At 41.7% G+C, this 17,999-nt stretch overlaps 1 protein-coding gene across 10 annotated transcripts in view; it reads left to right on the top strand.

The window, feature by feature from the left end:
• Positions 1–17,999, top strand: part of PALM2AKAP2 (PALM2 and AKAP2 fusion) — a 271,664-nt gene that overhangs the window by 205,972 nt on the left and 47,693 nt on the right. For 2 of the 10 annotated variants that reach the window (XM_065655380.1, XM_065655379.1), the window contains exon 1: positions 8,999–9,066. The exons of the other annotated variants lie outside the window; for them this stretch is intronic. In XM_065655380.1, coding sequence (XP_065511452.1) covers positions 9,007–9,066 — 60 coding nt within the window. In that variant the 5' untranslated portion in view covers positions 8,999–9,006. Of the gene's footprint in view, positions 1–8,998; positions 9,067–17,999 lie in introns of those variants that run through there. 10 annotated transcript variants of the gene reach the window in all.

Here is a 17,999-nt window from a genome sequence, read left to right as displayed (position 1 = left end):
TTACTTACGTCTTGCATATGGATGTAAAACCTACCTGCTCCAAGGAAAAGCAGATGAGTTTCAGGCTAATGTCTCACAGTGCCAGTTTGGGGTGTTTTTTTCTGATGAAGTGTGTGATCCAACCTATTATTTGGCAGAAAAAAGGTATGGTATTACTCCTGCCCCCCAGGAAAAAAGAGGAAATGGAACATAAAAGCCACAAGAAAAGCATGCCGTACAGCTGGTGAACTTCTTCATATGGCCGGTGGACAGGAACATCTTCTGTGGCCAGGGCTGCCAGGGATTTTGTGGTTGGGACTCCGTCTTTCCTCTTCCCCTCTTTCCATTGCTGGGAAACTTGAGCTCCCGCAGTGAAAACATCAGTGCACCTGAGACCCAGATGTGGGTTTTATGAGAAGCTTTAGGACGGAAGGGGAGGCCGAGTGAGCAGACAAGAGCAGTAATTTCCCTCCATACCCAGCTTCCCAGCCCCAGCAGAAAGCATGCCATCAGGCGTTGTTCCGCAAGTGCCAAGACCCGCCTGACCATGCATGAATAACCTCTGGCGTGGGTTTCTCTGCTTCACAGCCCTGCAATCAACACAGCAGAGAGCCTTTGAATGCCTGTGGACCGTGTCAGCGCCGCTCGCCCACGCCTGGTGCCATGCCAGCGGTGCTTGGGCCGAGCTCCGCCGTGCAGAGGAGGTGCCGGCAGAGGGGCCAGGGCACAGCGGGGTGCCAGGGGGACCCGCCTGCATAGGGAGGCCAGGAGGCAGCAGGGGCTGGTGCCTGGTAGCGGGGGAAGGTGTGGTGCTGGACCCAGGGAGACTTGGGTACATATTTATGACAATTATTTATTATTAATTGCGCTCCGCAATAAGGCTTGGCAGGGCAGTCCTGGGAACTGGTGGTCTGAGAGGTGGTTGGTTTCGTGGCTTTGGTGGTACGGACTGCTCCAACATGAAGCATTGGAAAGAGCACGATGCAAAAGGAGAAGAGATTTTCTCCTTTAGTTCCCCACTGGGTCGTTGAAACTTTCTCCTATGTACACAAAGCAGTTTTGTGAGCATCATCTGTTTTGTTTTTCCCTTCTGATGCCATTTAATGCAAAGGAAATGAGCTGCAAGTGTTCAGCTTGGCACTGTAACTTGGGTAATCATATCCAGGGCATAGAGTAGCATGGGCTGGTGCTTAATCATTCACTCATTAGCTCAGTGTCGTTTGAGCTTGGAAGGCAGAGGGTAAGAAATTGTGTCAGCCTGTCTGAGAGGAGCAGGTAGAAGACGGCTCGGAAGGACGACATACTTTCCAAGCTTCTTGGTGTGCCGGCTCGCCGCCTTTCCAGCACAGCTGTTGCTGCTGCTACCAGTTTTGGAGGAAATGTCTACGTTTGAAGTGCCCATCTGCTTGCAGCTGTTGTCATCTTTTAATTGGCATAATCCTGTCAGATGAGAGTAGCACAGCTGCGAGCATGTCCTGCGCTGTCACCCGACTGCCAGCACCTCCTGTCACACACTCCCTTTGTCTGTACTCTTTCTGTATAAATACCTTCCTTACATACCCGGGGAGTCCCCTGGGGGCTGTCTTTGCTTATGTGGCCATACAAAGAGGATTTCTCCCCTATCCAGCTATGCTGACTTCCTAGTAAAGGCATTTCCAACAGGGACAGAGACACATGAACACTGTTGTAGACACTGCTGGTAAGACTGTGCCTAGGACACCATGTGCATTTCTGGCCATTTGTGCTCCAAAAATATGACTTGACACTGCAGTGGATGAAAGGGTCGGGGTCTGTGTGGACAACAGGGACATGAAAAGCCTGACATGCAATTTGAGATTAAAGGAGCTTTACTTGTTTAGTCTAGAAAAATGCAGACTGGAATATATCAAAGGTTTATATATGCATCAGGGAAGGAAAAACCAAGAAGGGCTGTAGGTTACTTAAGCAAATGGTCAGTACTGGAAAAAGAACAAACAGGGATGAACTAGCTGTTAGTAAATGTAGACCAGAAACTTGAAGCCAGCCCTCAAGAATCAGACTGACACTTCTGTGGCAACAATGGGGACAAATTTTCTTAGTGGTTTTCAAGACAGCTTGAGTATGTTCATGAAGATGATGAGCTGACATGCTTTCCTGCCGGTACAGGTGATGCGACCAGATGACACAGGAGATCATGTTTGCTTGTGTCAGTTTATTCACAACATACATTTATTAAAGTTCCTGCAGTGGAGCCTGAGATGCTGCAGATGGAAGGCACACTTGTGGATTTGAACTGTACACAAACACTGCTTCAAACTTTAAGACTAACAAGTTTCATGGTTCTAGGAGGGCAATGCCTAGCGGGTGACTTGGTAGCTGACCACCCAAGGTAAATACTGTGCTTAGGAAACTGCAGTGCTGATTTATGCTGGGTGACGTTTGTGCTTGGTCAGTTGGAAGCTGAATATAGCCAGACATGAACCACTCTTGTTTTTATTTTTTTTTTTAATTTGTTTTTTACTGGGATGATTTTTTGGCCATATCACCAGACAGATAACCGAAACCAGCATGACCAGGGAGGAGGTGAGCAGGATCACAGTGAGTGCTTTGGGACTGGCTTGCGCGGCCGTGTGACCGTGGCTGCGGTTCTCCTTGCGTCAGTATCGAACCACAGTGCCAGCACCATTATAGGTGCCACTGGGCTAATGAAAAGGCTGTCTTTCCGTGGTGATGCTACACATGATCCTGACTGCGGTTATATAAGTGTTTGTGGTATTTTCTGCCAAACCACAATCGCTTTTGTGATTAGTGCGTAATTTCTTGTGTAGGCAGGCCAGGGAGAAGTTTGGCATATTACCTAGGGAGGGAGACCCTAGGAAAGCTGAGAAGGAGAATCATTAGGCAGTCATTTAGTATCTTGCAGGACAGCTAATTTACATCCATCCCACACTGCCTTCTGATGTGCATGTGTTCCTCGTGTTCTTTTCATTACCGGGGGTCTCAGGGGTACTGAGTTAGGAACTACATATATATATATATATATATATATATATGTATGTATATAATCCTGGGCTAGAAGAATTTAAGGGAGTTTCCTCTTCTACTAATTGTTTCAGGATTTTTGTCATTTTTCCCACTTGTAAAAGTGTTTTGGCTTTTGGTCTGTCTGAGGTTAAAAGGTGGGCAAGCAGCAGTTGGATCTGATTTGAAAAGAATATGAGCGTGGATTCAGGATTTCCTGCTGAGGGAGAGCCATGTGAATACCAGTGAGTGAGCCCAGTCCAAAGCTCATTGCACTGTACATTTAGATACCCATTTAGTTTCCGTGTTTTGAGCCATTCCTTGAAAGCACAGGTTGCTGAGATCCCAGAGCTAGACTGTGGCTTGCAAATGTCTTCTTCCTGCATTTTTAGTGGCAATATTTGTTTGACAATGTGCTGGTAAGCTCTTAGATCTTCATCAAGGCAAATCATTTTCTGTATGATGGGAAAATAATTCATGCCTCTGTATCATAACTAGTTGCGTGCAGTACACAGAATGATGTATTCAAGGGAAGTTTTGTATCCAGAGGCTGATAAGATCTTAGTCTTCATGATCTCATGCATTCCTTCTGAGAAATGTAGTCAAAAGAGCCACGCTTGTGTATGGCTGCATTGCAGAGCATTTGGACAGACTACCTTTTTCCTACACCCTTTCCTACTGCTTTTCCTTTCAAACAGAAGGTAGAAAATTGTAGTTCTCGAGTTTCTGCTGTTTATGTGAATGACTCTTTCCAGACAATGTTAGTCGAGCCCATAGGCACCTAGTTAGCCCTTTAATTTTTTTTAACCTTTCTTTTTCAGAATAAAGGCTTTTTCTCGTGGTAGGATAAACTTTTCTAAGTATTGAGAAAATTATTTGGTACTGAGCAACTTCTTGTCTACACTCTTGAAATACTCCTTATGATATTACTCCTTGGAGCACGAAGTATCAGCTGATGTTTTAATCGCTATACACTGTGTTTTCCCAGAGATGGCACTTTTTTGTTAGGAGGATGGACATTTAATAATAGTAGCAGTGTATGCCAAGCAATAAGGAAGACAAGTTTTGTAGAAAGAAGCAGTATTTTTTTATTAGACTGACCGAAAGAAGTAAGAAAAAAGACCAATGTTTTGGGCTCAGCACCCAGTCATCAGCTCACATGCTTGATAACTTGACCTTCTTCCATGAAGCAACAGGATACTTTCCAGGTTTGCATGCTCCAGGCTTCCCATCCAGGTCCGGGATAAAACTTTGCTGTTTTTTCCAAGCTTCTTGCTTTCTGTATGTAAATATGCTTAGCCTTTGGGATATGTGATTGGAAAAGACAGGCTCCTCATATTGCTGACAGTGCATGTTTTCAATGTACTGTCTGAGTTCTTGCACAGATTGTCTGGTGGTAACTTTGATCTTTTGTGTTACATATAAAATGGGGATAATAAAATTTTATGCGACAGAAGAGGTAAGATGAGCAAAGTGATAGATCACATTTAGAGACTGGCTGCTGTAAAATTTTTAGCTCACCCCTTTCCAGCCAGGAGATAAGAATGGAAAACCAGGTCTGTGTTCCTGTAGCAGGACTATTGCTATAGGGAGAAGGAGTACAGTAGAACCATAATAATAGTAGTAAAAATAATAATATTAATAATGAAAAGCAACAAATGCTAGAAATACCTGTAACCCTTTCCTGAAGAGCGCACCAGGCTGAATTCTTGGGCTTTCTTATTCAGTCCTGCAGTTCTTGTTATTAAGATATTACGCTCATGAAGTTCAATAATTAGAGACTGAGACTAGGAGGATTAGGCTCCTAAATACTTCTGCCCAAATTTCAGGTCATCAAACCATGTATTTTGCCGTTGACAAACCTTGCAATTACTTAAAGTCTCTGAGTGCTCATTTCCAGGATTGAGAGAGCCTCTGGCTCCCTTATAGCAGTGTCCTGTGCCAGCCAGGCTATACTCTGTACCACAAGTACAAATCCAGTTTTCTGCCCCTTTAAAGGGAAAAACAGAGCACAGTGATGCATTATTTCTCACACCGGTTTTGTGTTTGCACATCGCGTACATCATGGACCAAAATAAAAGGCGTTTTGGGAGATTTCAGATGTGTTGGAGTGAAGTGTCAGAAGTGGTGATGAGAGGAAGGGCAGCCGAGATCTTCCTCACGCCGCTGGGACTGTCTGCAGCACATTCTGCTGCATAAGACGTGGCATTTCAGTGGAGCACTGAGAGAGCAGGGAAGGTGCAGCCAAACACTTAAACGGGGAGTAAAATGAAAATTTAAGATTGAAAATCTTGGTTGTCTCCTCCTCTTGTGTTCTTTGAATACCAAAATGTTAAAACATACAGTGTGGATACTTCTCTCACATGCTGATTTTATGTGAAAGATTATTTTTTCTGCATTCTTCAAAGAAATAGATTAGCAAGTGTCCTCGTAAGCATACTTTTTACACAACTGATAAAATATGCTCTAAACACCTTTCTGCTAATAGGCACAGTGAGATTTAGTGATTTTTCCGGAGACATCAGAGCCTGTGATTGGATTTGATCTCATAAATTCCAGTCTACTATTTTAGCCACATGCGTTTTTCACAGCAGGAGGTCTCATCTCTTTGATGCAGCTTCTCATCTTCTTTACTCATGGACGACTGGAAGACAAACAACTTTTATGGCTTCATCAGCTTGAGTAAGCTCTTAACCTTATCCAAAGTCTTTGTATTTGTTGGGAAATAAAAGGAGGTGTAGAAGGGCAGCGCTGGTAAATCCTGTGCTGTCAGAGTCTCACAGGAAGTCGAATGACCCGTGCTTGAGAAACACAAACCACAAAATGTGGGTGTGATATTTGTTGGTATGTGCTTTGCATTCTTCTGCAAGGACCGATCGCATTTTGCATGGCTACTGTAAATCCTTGCCTGCCTCTTCCAAGAAGATTTCAACACTAACTCTTCTGAAAACGACCCGCTGGAGAGAAAGGCTGTTGAGCGTTAATATTTTGGCTTCTGACTGAGTCCTGGAAAGCTCTCCCCGGTGTAAATGATTTCTGGTAAGAGGGAAGAAGGATGGGCGTTCAGACACAGTGGGCATTCATTAGCATGTGCTGTCAGTGGCGACAGGCTCCCGCTTGGATGGCACAGTCATATATATCTTTTTGTGGCTTCCTTTTAGTGTGTCTGTTCGCTGTTTCTCCCTGAAAACAAGTCAGCAATTGTATTAACTTTCTGATCTTGGTATGGGAGTGTTTATATTAGTTTCCTGACATCAGTGGCTCTGTGCTCTCTCATTTATAATTGGCTATGGGGGGAAGCTGTTTCAGTATTCCTCGGGTTTTTTTATTATTATTAAAAAGAGAGAGAGCAAAGCCCAAAATTAAAGGCGAATAAGAGTGCTAACTTTTGCAGAAAATAAGCAGTTAATATTTGTATGGGTACAAGGTCACAAAAGTTCAGATTATATATTTTTATCTGTTTACCTGTACGAATATTTCTTCATGAAAAATATGCAAGAGGAGCTTTACTGTGTTGTTCACAGTTAATTAACTATCCTAAATATGGCTGATAAATCAGATTATTTTGGCTAGCAGTTTCTGAGCTATTCAAGAGCGCTCATCCGCTAGGAAAATCAAAGCTCAGAGGTCTTCTTTCTAGGAAGCTTGTTTAATATTCCATATTAGGCCAGAAAGTTTTGTCGTTAGGATTTTTTGGGAGATATCCTAGGTTTCAGGTGATTTGGCAGGCAGAGTTCACTGTTAACTCTGTGGAATTGTAGCCTAGTACTTAGGGCGATCTGTATCTATATTCTCATTCACCTTCAGAATTAAATCCTGTGATAGACTTCATGACATAATGAGCAAGGCACACAACCTTTAACAAAAAAGGAAGATATTAAGAAGCTACAAGTTGAAGATGCCTGTGGACAGACTTGTTTCCCTAACACAGCAGTTATTTCCATTTCTGGCCATGGGAATGTTCAAAAGACATGTGGAATGGCTTTCTCACCAAAATCCACATTTCTACCCCTGACCATGCTGAAGTAACTCGATACTAATTTAGCAGAAGGCACTTCATCTATTTTGTGTTTGTAACCTAAGTCCTCATGTAGTCCATGTTAGAGTCATGTCCAGATTCTTACTCAGGAAGAGGATTTGTCATTTGCTCTTCTGGTTCATATGAAAACTTACTAATTGGTGAAGTATTGGCCATGGTACCTGCGTTTGTTCCAGCTTAAAGCACTTTCAGCTACTGAAGACATAACCAAGGTAATTTGTTGCTTTCAAAGTGGACTTCAGAAGTGTCAAAGCAAGAGGACAAAATACAAAGAGAGGTGAAGGAAAAGAGTGTTGCTCCTATGAGTGACTGTCAAGCAAAGCCACCTCAGTAAGCTGAGCAGAAGCCACGGCTTTATGCATCGTGCAGTAAAGGTTGTATACACATTGTTAGAGCAACCACTAAGTGATGTCTGTAGTGTATAATTCCAATAATTTTAAACAGAATTGCACCTTTATGTTTTTTGAATGGGCGCCACGTCCATGTTAATGGTGTATGTGCAACAATTACAGGTATAGTAACAAACTTCTCAGCTGAGCCAGAGCTCAGGTGTGTGCTTGTTTGCTAATTACTTGGTGAAATCAGCACTTTAGTACGTGTCTAGGCTTTTTTCATGGCTGTTTACCACATCACCATCAAGAAAGACAAAACATGTATGAGGATATGTATTTTCTCAGATAATTTTTTTAACAAAACCACCAAGTGTGTGAGTGCTTCTGCTGATATTTGTGCTGCAGTAGGACTTGTACAACTACCTTGTTATACGTGTTTTCAGTACACTGAGCTAATGGGAGGCAGCGCTGGGCACAGGCACCTCAGTTCTCTGCTAGAAGTAGCTACAGTCTTGCACAGTTCTTCCTGCACCCCTCTAATTTATTTCGGTGGGAGATAAAATATTGAGGATCATTGAGTCAGATTTGAGTTGACATAAATCTAAAATTAGTCCTTTTTCCTCTACCTAAGGGGAAAAAAAAAAAAAAGACAGGATAAGTTTGTTAGTTGATGTATGTTGCTGGATTTGCATCAGTGAAGGTCTGTGAGTACAAACAACTGCCATAAAATAAAAGCAAATGTGGCCATGGCGTGCGTGCAGCATCCCACTGGTTTCTGAGCAGCAGCTGGGTACAGAAGTACCATTTCAGTTCATCACTGAAATAACATAAATGCAGAAAATAACAGAGCTTTAGTCTTTTACCAGTTTCATCTCTTAGATACTGGGCCTTGGTCTCTTACTGAAAAACTGACAATCCACTTAAAAAAAGGAAAACGTAACCACAAGCAGCGTATCATATTTCCAAAGTTGCATAGAGCTCACTTCAGTGTATTTTGGAGAAAACCTTTCAGTCTCATTTAGGGTGGTGACTTTATTTACTATAGTGGCTTTATCGTGAGAGTGTTTACAGCAGCTTCTGTGTGAATTTATTCAGCAAAATCATGCCAATTGACAAGTAGAGGTCAGGATGCCAGAGACAGGGAAGGGGAATCCCTCCTGACAGGAGGAAAAGGGATTTCCTCTGAGCCAGGCTAAAAGATACTAGCAAAAATAAAAAATGCAAAGCTACAGATGGTTTCTGATAGCTGCTTCTGGACCTGTGAAGCAGAGTCAAATGCCAGCAGTGGAAATACAAACAAACTCAGGATTTGCAGGGCGGGGGAGTGACACCGCCGCGACGTGCGACGTGCTGTCCACCATCCACTCCTCTGAGGGGAGGAGTGGGAGGTTCAGAGGTTATCATCCTATTTATGCTAATTGAGTTTGAGCTAAGCTCTTCCCAAGAAAAAAGCCTCTTATTGAATTAGTTATTCAGTTCCTCAGGGTGCAAGTGGAATGGCTGTAATGCTATCTTAGAGTCTTCTCGGGGGGCCATAGAAGAGTGCGACTAAAGGATTTCTCTCGATTTAAGCATCCCTCAGATGAAAAGCAACCAGGAGACGTGAGAGACTTGTGTGCCTTTCGCTATTTAGTCTGTCTACAGGAGGGGCCAAACATGTTCAGGTACACAGCACCCTGGCAGGTCCTCTGCTTGTCCATGGAGCAGGGGCTGAGGGTAAGAAAAATTTATTTTCGTCATGTTTTTAAAGAAGAATAATTTGTAGTCTTGAGATATGCACTGTAAAGGGGAGACAGCACCAGACCTACCTACACAAATAATGAAGGCTCTGTAGGGATGCGCAGTGTTTATTCTTTCATTGTGTATATCCATGTTGCTGTTTCTTGAGGGAACAAGTCAAAAGAAGTTGCGAAAACATGTTTTGTATGTTTATGTGTCTCTGCATTTATATTCATACAGCAAACATATGTCACTCTGTACTTCCGTATGTAGGAAAATATTGTTGAAAATTTTCATTTCCATAGCACTTTCTATCTCCAGGCTTTATAGTTTTATAGGCAAATATTAATTACTTAAACCTCATAGCAGTCTTAGGAGATGTATGTTAAGGTAGGGCTGCAGCCTGGATAAGTTAAGTATTTTATTCAAGGTCATGCTGCAAGTCAGCAGCAAATAGAAGAACGAAATCCAGATCTTCTGATTCTGAATCCCTCTAGTTGCTTAATACCTGTTAGTTGTTCTTCTAAATTGGATTTTCCTCAAGACCATAAGCCTTGAGGACTCATGACAGTACAACAGTTAACTGTAGCAGTAGAAAAACTATGGGCAAAACTGACATCTGAAAAATGTAAATTTAAATCAACTTGGCCTGTCATTATTTGTACACTGATTCTCACAGCACATTGCAGGATTATTTTCCGTGAAAGCAGTCTAGTAGTCTCTGGTGGCATTTAATATGAAAGAGTTACTTTGCAATTCAAAAATACCTATTATGTTTCCTCAACTCTCCTGATTTTATCACAGCTCTTGAAATATTTGGTATGGTTTTTCTTTCCAAAAATGCCAAATGCCGGAAGTACCTTTAGTCTTTGAAAAGAAGGTTCTAGCCTCACAAGTTGCAAAGAAATACTGAAAAATATGGCTTCTAAATATGACGTCCTGAGTTGCCGTTCTGCCCCTAGCCCCCTCCCGAAAGAGGCAAATCAAAATTGAAATGCTATTTGTGTCATTTTGTTTTTACAACTTGCAAGATTTGCATCTCACTAGCTTATATGATTTTTGAAGGCTGATCTTTTTTATCAGTCTCTGTAGAAAGCACATACTTGGAAACAGAATGATCAAGGTCTTCTTACGCAGCTGGTTTTCTATACAAGGATAGCTTGCGTTTGTCATTGCTAAGTCCATTTTGACTATTCCCTTTCTAATCCTTTTATCTTAAGGGATCCAAACGATACAGATTGTGTAGATCACTTATCAGTCATTATGTAATCTTCTTTGGGACGGAGATGGGATTTGGTGCTGTCTAAAGGGTAGCAGCAGGACTTCCAAAGTGCTGGTATTTGTGCAAAGTATCCTTCTGGAATGGGCTCTCTGGGATGGTTGTGGGATCTCCTTCAGCAGGGGTTTTGGGTTTTTTACTATGCCTTACTGTATTATAAAAGCTTACTTCTGGATAAATATAAATCTGCAATATATGTGGTACTGGCTTTCACAATTAGCAAGTCTCTAAACACTCTGTTTTTGCAGAAGTTTCTCCTTTCTTTTTCCCCCTGGTACCTTAAGCATTACTGGGGAAAAAAAAAACAAAAACCAAAAAACAACAACATATTAAGAAAATCCATGAAGTGCTTTTTTGTCCTGGTTGTATTTTAACATAGACAACCCTGCAGTCATAAGTTACAGCATATGCGAGACACCCAGTATATTACCAGAAGCTGTAGATGAAAAGAGAATTTGGCTGTGTGTCCAGTGGATCCGTGAAGGCATGGCACTCTTCGTTGAATTGTATGCAGTGCAGAGCTTTTCAAGTACTAGACCAATGATAATAAATTTTGGATGTTTGGATCCAAATGCATTAAGGTGTCAGCAGGATGCCAACACTGGCTGCAGTTCAGTCTCTGGGCTTCAGTCCAGGGTATTGCCTAAGCCAAAAATTAAACAGGGTGCCTGGGGAACACTCACGTCAAATGAAATCAAGTGCCCACTTTTCTTTCAAAAAGGTGAAAAGATTAAATACTTTTACTGTCCTTGTGGTATAATCGTGTGGTTGTGATACCAGCTCAAATAGGAACATGTGTTCCACGCATTCATCGCACTTGTGTGCGGACAACTGTCTAGGATCGGTCAGGGAAGTGTTATATACAGCTGTGCTCAGGAGGTGTGAATTACACAGCACCTTCTCTGGGTAGTGCTGGGACACCTTGAAACTTCCAGTATGGCAAGGATGTGGAAGCTGTCCATAGCCCCTGGTTTACAATACTGCCTTGTACATGTTGAACACAATCAATACAATTTAATGTAAATATTCGTTTCTGCAAGTTATCTGCATTTTTCTATTGCAATGAGCTGAGTCAAGCTGGTGATAATTTTCACATTACCTTTTGCCTATGCAGGCACTGTTATACATTAATATTTATTAAATCATGTTAATTAGACAGCTGATGAGACTACACTGTTGACCTTTCCAGAAGAAGGCTGCAGTATTTATTCTCTCCTCTTAGGCAAACCTGTGGTCTAACTAAAATCTCCATTTAGCATTTTATACTTGGAAAACTGCCCATCTCACCTTTGGTTTGCATGGAAGCTGTGGTCAACATTCAGGTTTGCAGCCTTCTCCTGCTGAAGTCAGTGAGAAAAATCTCCCTGGTTTGAACTGGTGCACGGCTGGCTGTACAAAGATAATGTGGCAGTAGATGGAAGGGACTGTTTATAGCGATACCAGAAGTGGAGAAGTTTTGACAAAACATTATTGGTAGGGGCTCTGGAGTTAACACAGAGATAATTAGTGAAAAGGCAGGGCCACCCCTAGTCTCTGGATACATAGCAAAACTGTTCCAAGACTAATTAGGGGCACATTCAGGCAGTGCAGTGTTACTAGTAATTTGATTTAATGAATGCTGCTCATTTAAAGAGCTGTAATTTGTGCTTAGCCCTAAGGAAGTAAGGAGGAGCTGCGGGAACATAAATTCCCTGAAGCAGAGGCACAGCCTTTCCAGGTGTGTGACTAAAGGACATCATAAGCCTTACCAGAAACAAATAAAGACTGTAAATCATTGGTGTTCTGCAGTTACTCTGTCACGTTTGGCATTCTGAATTTTACTGAACTGTTGAGGGCTGCATGTTTGCTCTAAATTGTTTTGCATTTAAGATCAGGTAAAACTGAAAAAGGGCTCATTAGTAAAGGTAGATGCAATCCTTTAATTTCGTTGAGGTGCATTTTGCTCAGCTGAACCATGTTATTCGTTTATACATACAGCTGTTTGTTCTAGGATCTCTAGATTTTAGTACATTGTTTGTTGATGTGGTAAGGGCAAGATTTGGAAGAAATACTCAAGCTATGATTATGTACAAATAACCTGTCTCTAGCTGATGATTCCCAGATTCCAGCTACCACCTATTAACTCCAGCACTGAAAGCAAGTGAATTTTCATACCTAATCAAAACTGTTCTTATCATGTCTTCAGTGATTCAGATGAATTTACTCATGGCTTGTTCTCTTCAGAGTACAGAGCTGATAAAATTTAATGGCATTTTTCAGGACACAGGCTCTTGGGAGTAACATCTATTAATAACATAACTCTCTAGTTCTTACAAGAACCTGTGTTCCCAGTCGTGTAAATAGTGAAAGAACAGTGGAAAAATAATCGGTAATTTGTCTTGGTAACAGGTAAATACAAAAACATCCTAGAAGGAGCTGACTTATGCTTAACATATGCAGTAGCAGAAGATGACTCTTCGATTGCACAGATTTGGATCAGAGACTGCCAGTCCTCTTCTCAGCATACAAGGTCCTAGCAAAGCACTTCAGTGTCCAACAAAATAAACAGAAGAAAGGGCAGTGGTCGCCCAGCATGGTACTTGCTTGCACATAAGTGGTTCTGCCCCCTCTGTACTGCCAGGTTTCTTGGTTGTTTTCTGAGTGGTGGAATAGTTAGCCTTTCTCTGAAACTCTCAGTTCATGCAATTGAGGGAGCATAGAAGGATTTCAGCTTGCTTTAAAGATAATTGAAGAAAAGTTTCTAGCTTTTTCTGGTGGCAACGTAAAGCTTGAAGAAAAGTCAGAGTGACCTCTGGGGGCTAAAAAGCATGAGGAAAATAAAAAGGACTATATAGCTACATTTTTGTGCTTTTAAATGGCATTTCTTGGCTTCCTGGGACTTTGGTAATGACGTCTGAGCAAATGGAATTAGTTTTATTGCCATATGATTAGGGAGGTTTAGTACCATCAAGTGCCAGCAATACCTGTTTGTGCACGTTATTGTAGTAACGAGGGTCATTTTATCTCTGGTATTCATAATCACTCTGCTACAAACTGCACTTAAACCACTTCTGGCTTGTTGCTTGTGTTGCTACGTGATGCCCATAATTCTGCCTTTCAAAAGTGCTTCCAGTTCTCTTCCATTTTCCCTCTTAGTCTTTGGTCTTTTAGTGTTAACCCTTTGTGACAAAGGTCTGCTCAGGTATAGAAGCGCTCACTGCTCTTTGATTTTTCATATGACCAATAAGCAAATAATTACATTTTTAACAAATTGAAGAGGAGGCTTATGGGAATGGGATTTGAATGGTTGTCCTCTAAGGATTTAGGAGGGATGGTATTTTGTTAAGAACTTCCATTTTTGAAAAAAAAAAAAGTTAAACAGCTACCATTTTCTTCTGTGTTCTGTATCTTAGAACTTAAACCTCATAATAATTAGAATTTTAAAATAAGATTTTAAATGGGGTTGGAAAGCAAAAATAAAAGCAAGCATACTTTTAAATGAAAGATAATTAACTAAGTGGACAAGTGGACATACTGAAGTCTCGTGATACTTGTCTGGCTGCCCTTGAGCAGGCCAGCAATTTCAAACCAAGAAATCTTGTTCTGAAATTGAAGAAATGCAAATGGGCTGAAGTCATATTTTTATCATAATTCCTGGAAGAAGAACTTGTCCTAGCCATAGCAATCATCAGGGAAAAAAGTTCTTGAGCAAAGTCACAATAAAATACATCATTAATCATAACCAGCCCATATCCAGGCACCATATCACCAGACACTTTATTGGAGGAAGGAACAGTACTGTCGGTATTCATTACTCATTATAGTAATGGGTTATAAGGTTTAAAGAGTCAGCCGTGATCACGTTATGACTGTCATTGTGACATAGACCACTGGATTTCCCTAATTTGACTTCTGTTTGGATTAGAGCTTATCTTTTAGAAAAACATCCAGTTTTGATTCCACATGTCCTGCAAAGAGGGCATTCATCACAGCTTGTGTTAAATTGTTCCCTGCATTAATTACACTGACTGCTAACAGCTTCCTGTTAGAAGACAGGCATTATTTTACTCTTGGTCTCCCTGATCAGACAGAAATGTCCTGTGTTCCTTTCTCCTCTAAAGAGTTGGCTCCGTCTGAAGACTGTTGAGCGATTGCTTTTTATTCCTTGCATAACCCGCGGGCTTGGAAGAAGTTCTGATTTGTGGCTTTAATTACAGTCTGCCTAACCATCTAAAAAGCATTCTCGGTGTCTTCCTTCAAGTCTCGCTGTTGTTGTGATGCCAGCACAGACCTGTGGCTCACGTGAGCAGGCTGAGAGGTGAACCCAGCAGCCGCGTGGGCTCCTGCCTGGGTTACGAGCCGGGAATGGTCCTTCTTCCAAACCCAGGAACGAGGTTGCTGCGTACGAGCCAGAGCGGTGACGGGATGGAACACGCAGGTGTGGGTCTGGGTGAGCTCGGCTTTGAAGGTGTACTCTTAATTACGCTGCAGGTTTCGGCAGTGCTTCCATAATAGCTGGCTGTCACATCACCTCGCAAAGCTATGATCTTTTCTTTGTCGTTTTTGAGACTACGCTAATTGGTAAGAAGAGATGTTAGCTCTAACGCACTGATAAGCACATTAGCCAGGTTGTTACTTGGTTGCTGAGATGTTCACAGTTCTCTAATTGAAGACGTATATTACCTCTGGGGAAATTCTGCTTAGCTGGCTTACTCAGTGAAGCTCTGTCCAGATGTGTTTCTCGAATTTATCGGCCGTCATAATACGAAATAGTTCTTTATGCATATCTATACGTAAAGTCCAAAGTTGGAAGGTGTACCCAAGCAAGATGGTGCCCATTAACCAGAGTACCACGGTGGTATGAAAACCATGTCTGGGTGGAAGAACAACATGCTCTTTCCATGCCCTGACAACACAGCCCAGAGGTCCCACCCAGGTCCTACCTACATCAGGTTGAATTATCCTTTTGCGAGTTGAGTACTTCCCCTCCTAGTCAGCAGTATGAATAATGATTGCCCTAGGTTTGGAGAAATGTCAGCCCTTGGACTCTGGTGTGGGTGTTTTAAATTCAGCCATCACAAAATTTTTAAAGGAGTCTGGGTACCTTCCTGTTGAAGTTGTGTTGGAAACGAAGTAGCACTGTACACCTTTCATTTCAGAATCTGAGATTCTCAAGCGTTAGAAGTTACATTAGAGATCTCACTGGCCCCCTGACACATATTTTATTTTTCCTCTTCATGGGACCTTAACAAATCTCGACCTTGCAAAGTCGAACACCTGAAATTCATCATTTAAATCTACATGTATGCCCATCAGTAACATAGATATATCAGTTCCAGAAACCACTTTTTAACTGCTCAGGATCTGATTTTGGGAGTTCAACTTCTATCACCATGGTTCCAGGATTTTTGTTTTAAGGGCCTGGTCTGCAATGTTTGTGGTTCCAAAAAACAATGATCTCTGCTTTCAATACATCTGGAGCGGGTCCAGCTCTCTTGTTGTCCATGTGCAAGCTGCTTCTCACTGTTGCAGAGGAGAGGCAGTTTCCCACGTTCATCCCACTTGCAAACAGCAAAACAAGTTGGTTTTCTTCAAGTGGCTTTTTTACAGTGAGTGACTTTTTAATGGTACATTTGTATCCTTGTAATCACATAACTGTTGAAAGTTCATGGTGATTTTGAAGTCGCGTTATAATTATGAGTTAATTTAATTTGCCTTTTAATATTAGACCTACTAAGAGGATTTTTATTTCACCTGTGATGTAAGAAATGTTAAATGCTATCTGATGAAAATGCATTTGTTATTTATAGGTAAATCCAATTATTCAGTTAGTTAACAGATCTTAAAAATAGCTGTAAGAAATAGCCATTTATATATTAGCCAGCAGCTGACTGCTACTCTTCCCCATGAAAAACATCCATTTTGATTGATTGTTTGATTGATGGAGGGGCATTCAGCTTTGTGAAAGGAAAACCAGACCTGTTAGCATAGCTTTATCTTATGTGTCATAGATAACAGACAAATCAGTGCTTATTGAGCCACCTTGTAATTGCATTAGTCTGTAAACTTCTGGTGGCCTGGTTTGCTCTCTTATTAAACTGAATGAGAAGAGCTGGAGACATGCTTGGATACTTGCACTTGCAGATTAGAGATTTCCTTTTTTGGAGGTCTGCTTTACTGGCTTGTTCTTTCATTAAAAATGAGACATGGTTTTGGTCTGTTGTTATTTTTTGTTCTGCCAGGAAACTGTAATGCATTAAGTGCTGCATGTAAAAAATGTTCGTTTGTTCTAAGTTAGGTTTATTTATAGCTCACAGATCTCACATGATGACGACTGCCAGCTTTAGCTCATCATAAAGAACACAAATTGAGTTCTGAGATTAGCTGTTGTATTTATTTTTCTAGTTATGATAACTAATTTAAGTCCATGCCTTATTTTTAATGTGTCAATTTTGATAAATTATATTCAGCACATAGAGTATACATGACTGCTGTCTGTAATTTAGTGAGTTGCAAAGCACAAGAAGAAAAATAAAATGCATTTTTTTTCCTCCTCATAAAAGTTATTTTGGAACAAGCAAGTTCTTGTTAACCTATCAGTCAGAAAGAGAAACCACGAAAACTTAACACGTCAGTTGGGGAAAAAATAAAAACATGCTGCATTGGTTTTGTTGTGTGAAAATCACCTTGCAATTTTTCCCAGCATCCTGAGTTCCTAAGGTCCTGCATCAAAACTGTGGAAGCCACCTGGGGGCAATAAAGTTAGACAAGTGCTTAAGAATGTTTTGGGAGCCTACGGCAAGGGGAAGGAGTTTTGAACAGGATGCCACAGGCACACGTGGCTGCTTCAGCTGGCAGCTGCCACTGCCCCGGCGCCCTCCCCTGGCTCTGCGGCTGCTCCTAAGAAAGTAAAGAGCTAAGGTTTGACCCAAATCTGCTGTATGACCAGAGAATGTTCAGATAAGAGCTGGGCAAACACCAGACAGGCAGTTTGTCCTCCAAACCTCAGGCTTTCAGCCTAAAAGTGATTACATTTCCAGTACTTTTACAGTGACTGTTAATAATGCAGAAGAAATCTTGGCGTTAGCCCTTTCCTGCAAGCTAAAGCCCTGTTTACTAACCAGTCAGTCAGAAAAGTGGCAATGAGAAATAAACGTGAAGCTAATACTTGGTCTGAAGCCGTGACCCTAGAAAAGCAGACGGCGCCAGAGACTCCATGGAGCCCTCCAGGGTTGTGCTTTTGCCCTTTTCCATGGGTATCTGTTCAGCTGTGGAAGGGAGAAGGATCAATATAAAACCCTAAAAAGGATTAATGCCAGCATGGATGTTTATTTTTCCTCTGGCAGACAGACGATGGCTGCAATGAGAAATTTCTCGTAAGCCCCACTCTGCGTTTTACTGACAACCGTTCTTTCCCTCCGTTTGGTTGTCTGTGTGCAGCAAGGTGGGAGGAGGTTTCAAAACGGGCAAATTTTGTCCGAGTTTCATGTTAGAGAAATAATCTAAGAACAGTGGCATGAGTCATGTGTTTTCTGCTTTTGTTGGCTGTCTTTCACTTGGTGGTGCTCCACAGGTAATTCACAGGATGGTCATCCAGCCCTTCCTACCTGAGTTTGAAGCTGCCCTGCTTTTCCCCTGGACTGCGTTACAGTTTTGTGGTGAAATTTTGGCC

This window comes from Caloenas nicobarica, chromosome Z (assembly GCF_036013445.1).
Source record: "Caloenas nicobarica isolate bCalNic1 chromosome Z, bCalNic1.hap1, whole genome shotgun sequence".
Taxonomy (NCBI): Eukaryota; Metazoa; Chordata; class Aves; order Columbiformes; family Columbidae; genus Caloenas; species Caloenas nicobarica.
Note: the sequence above shows the minus strand (reverse complement) of the source record. Positions and strands in the feature narration are given on the sequence as shown.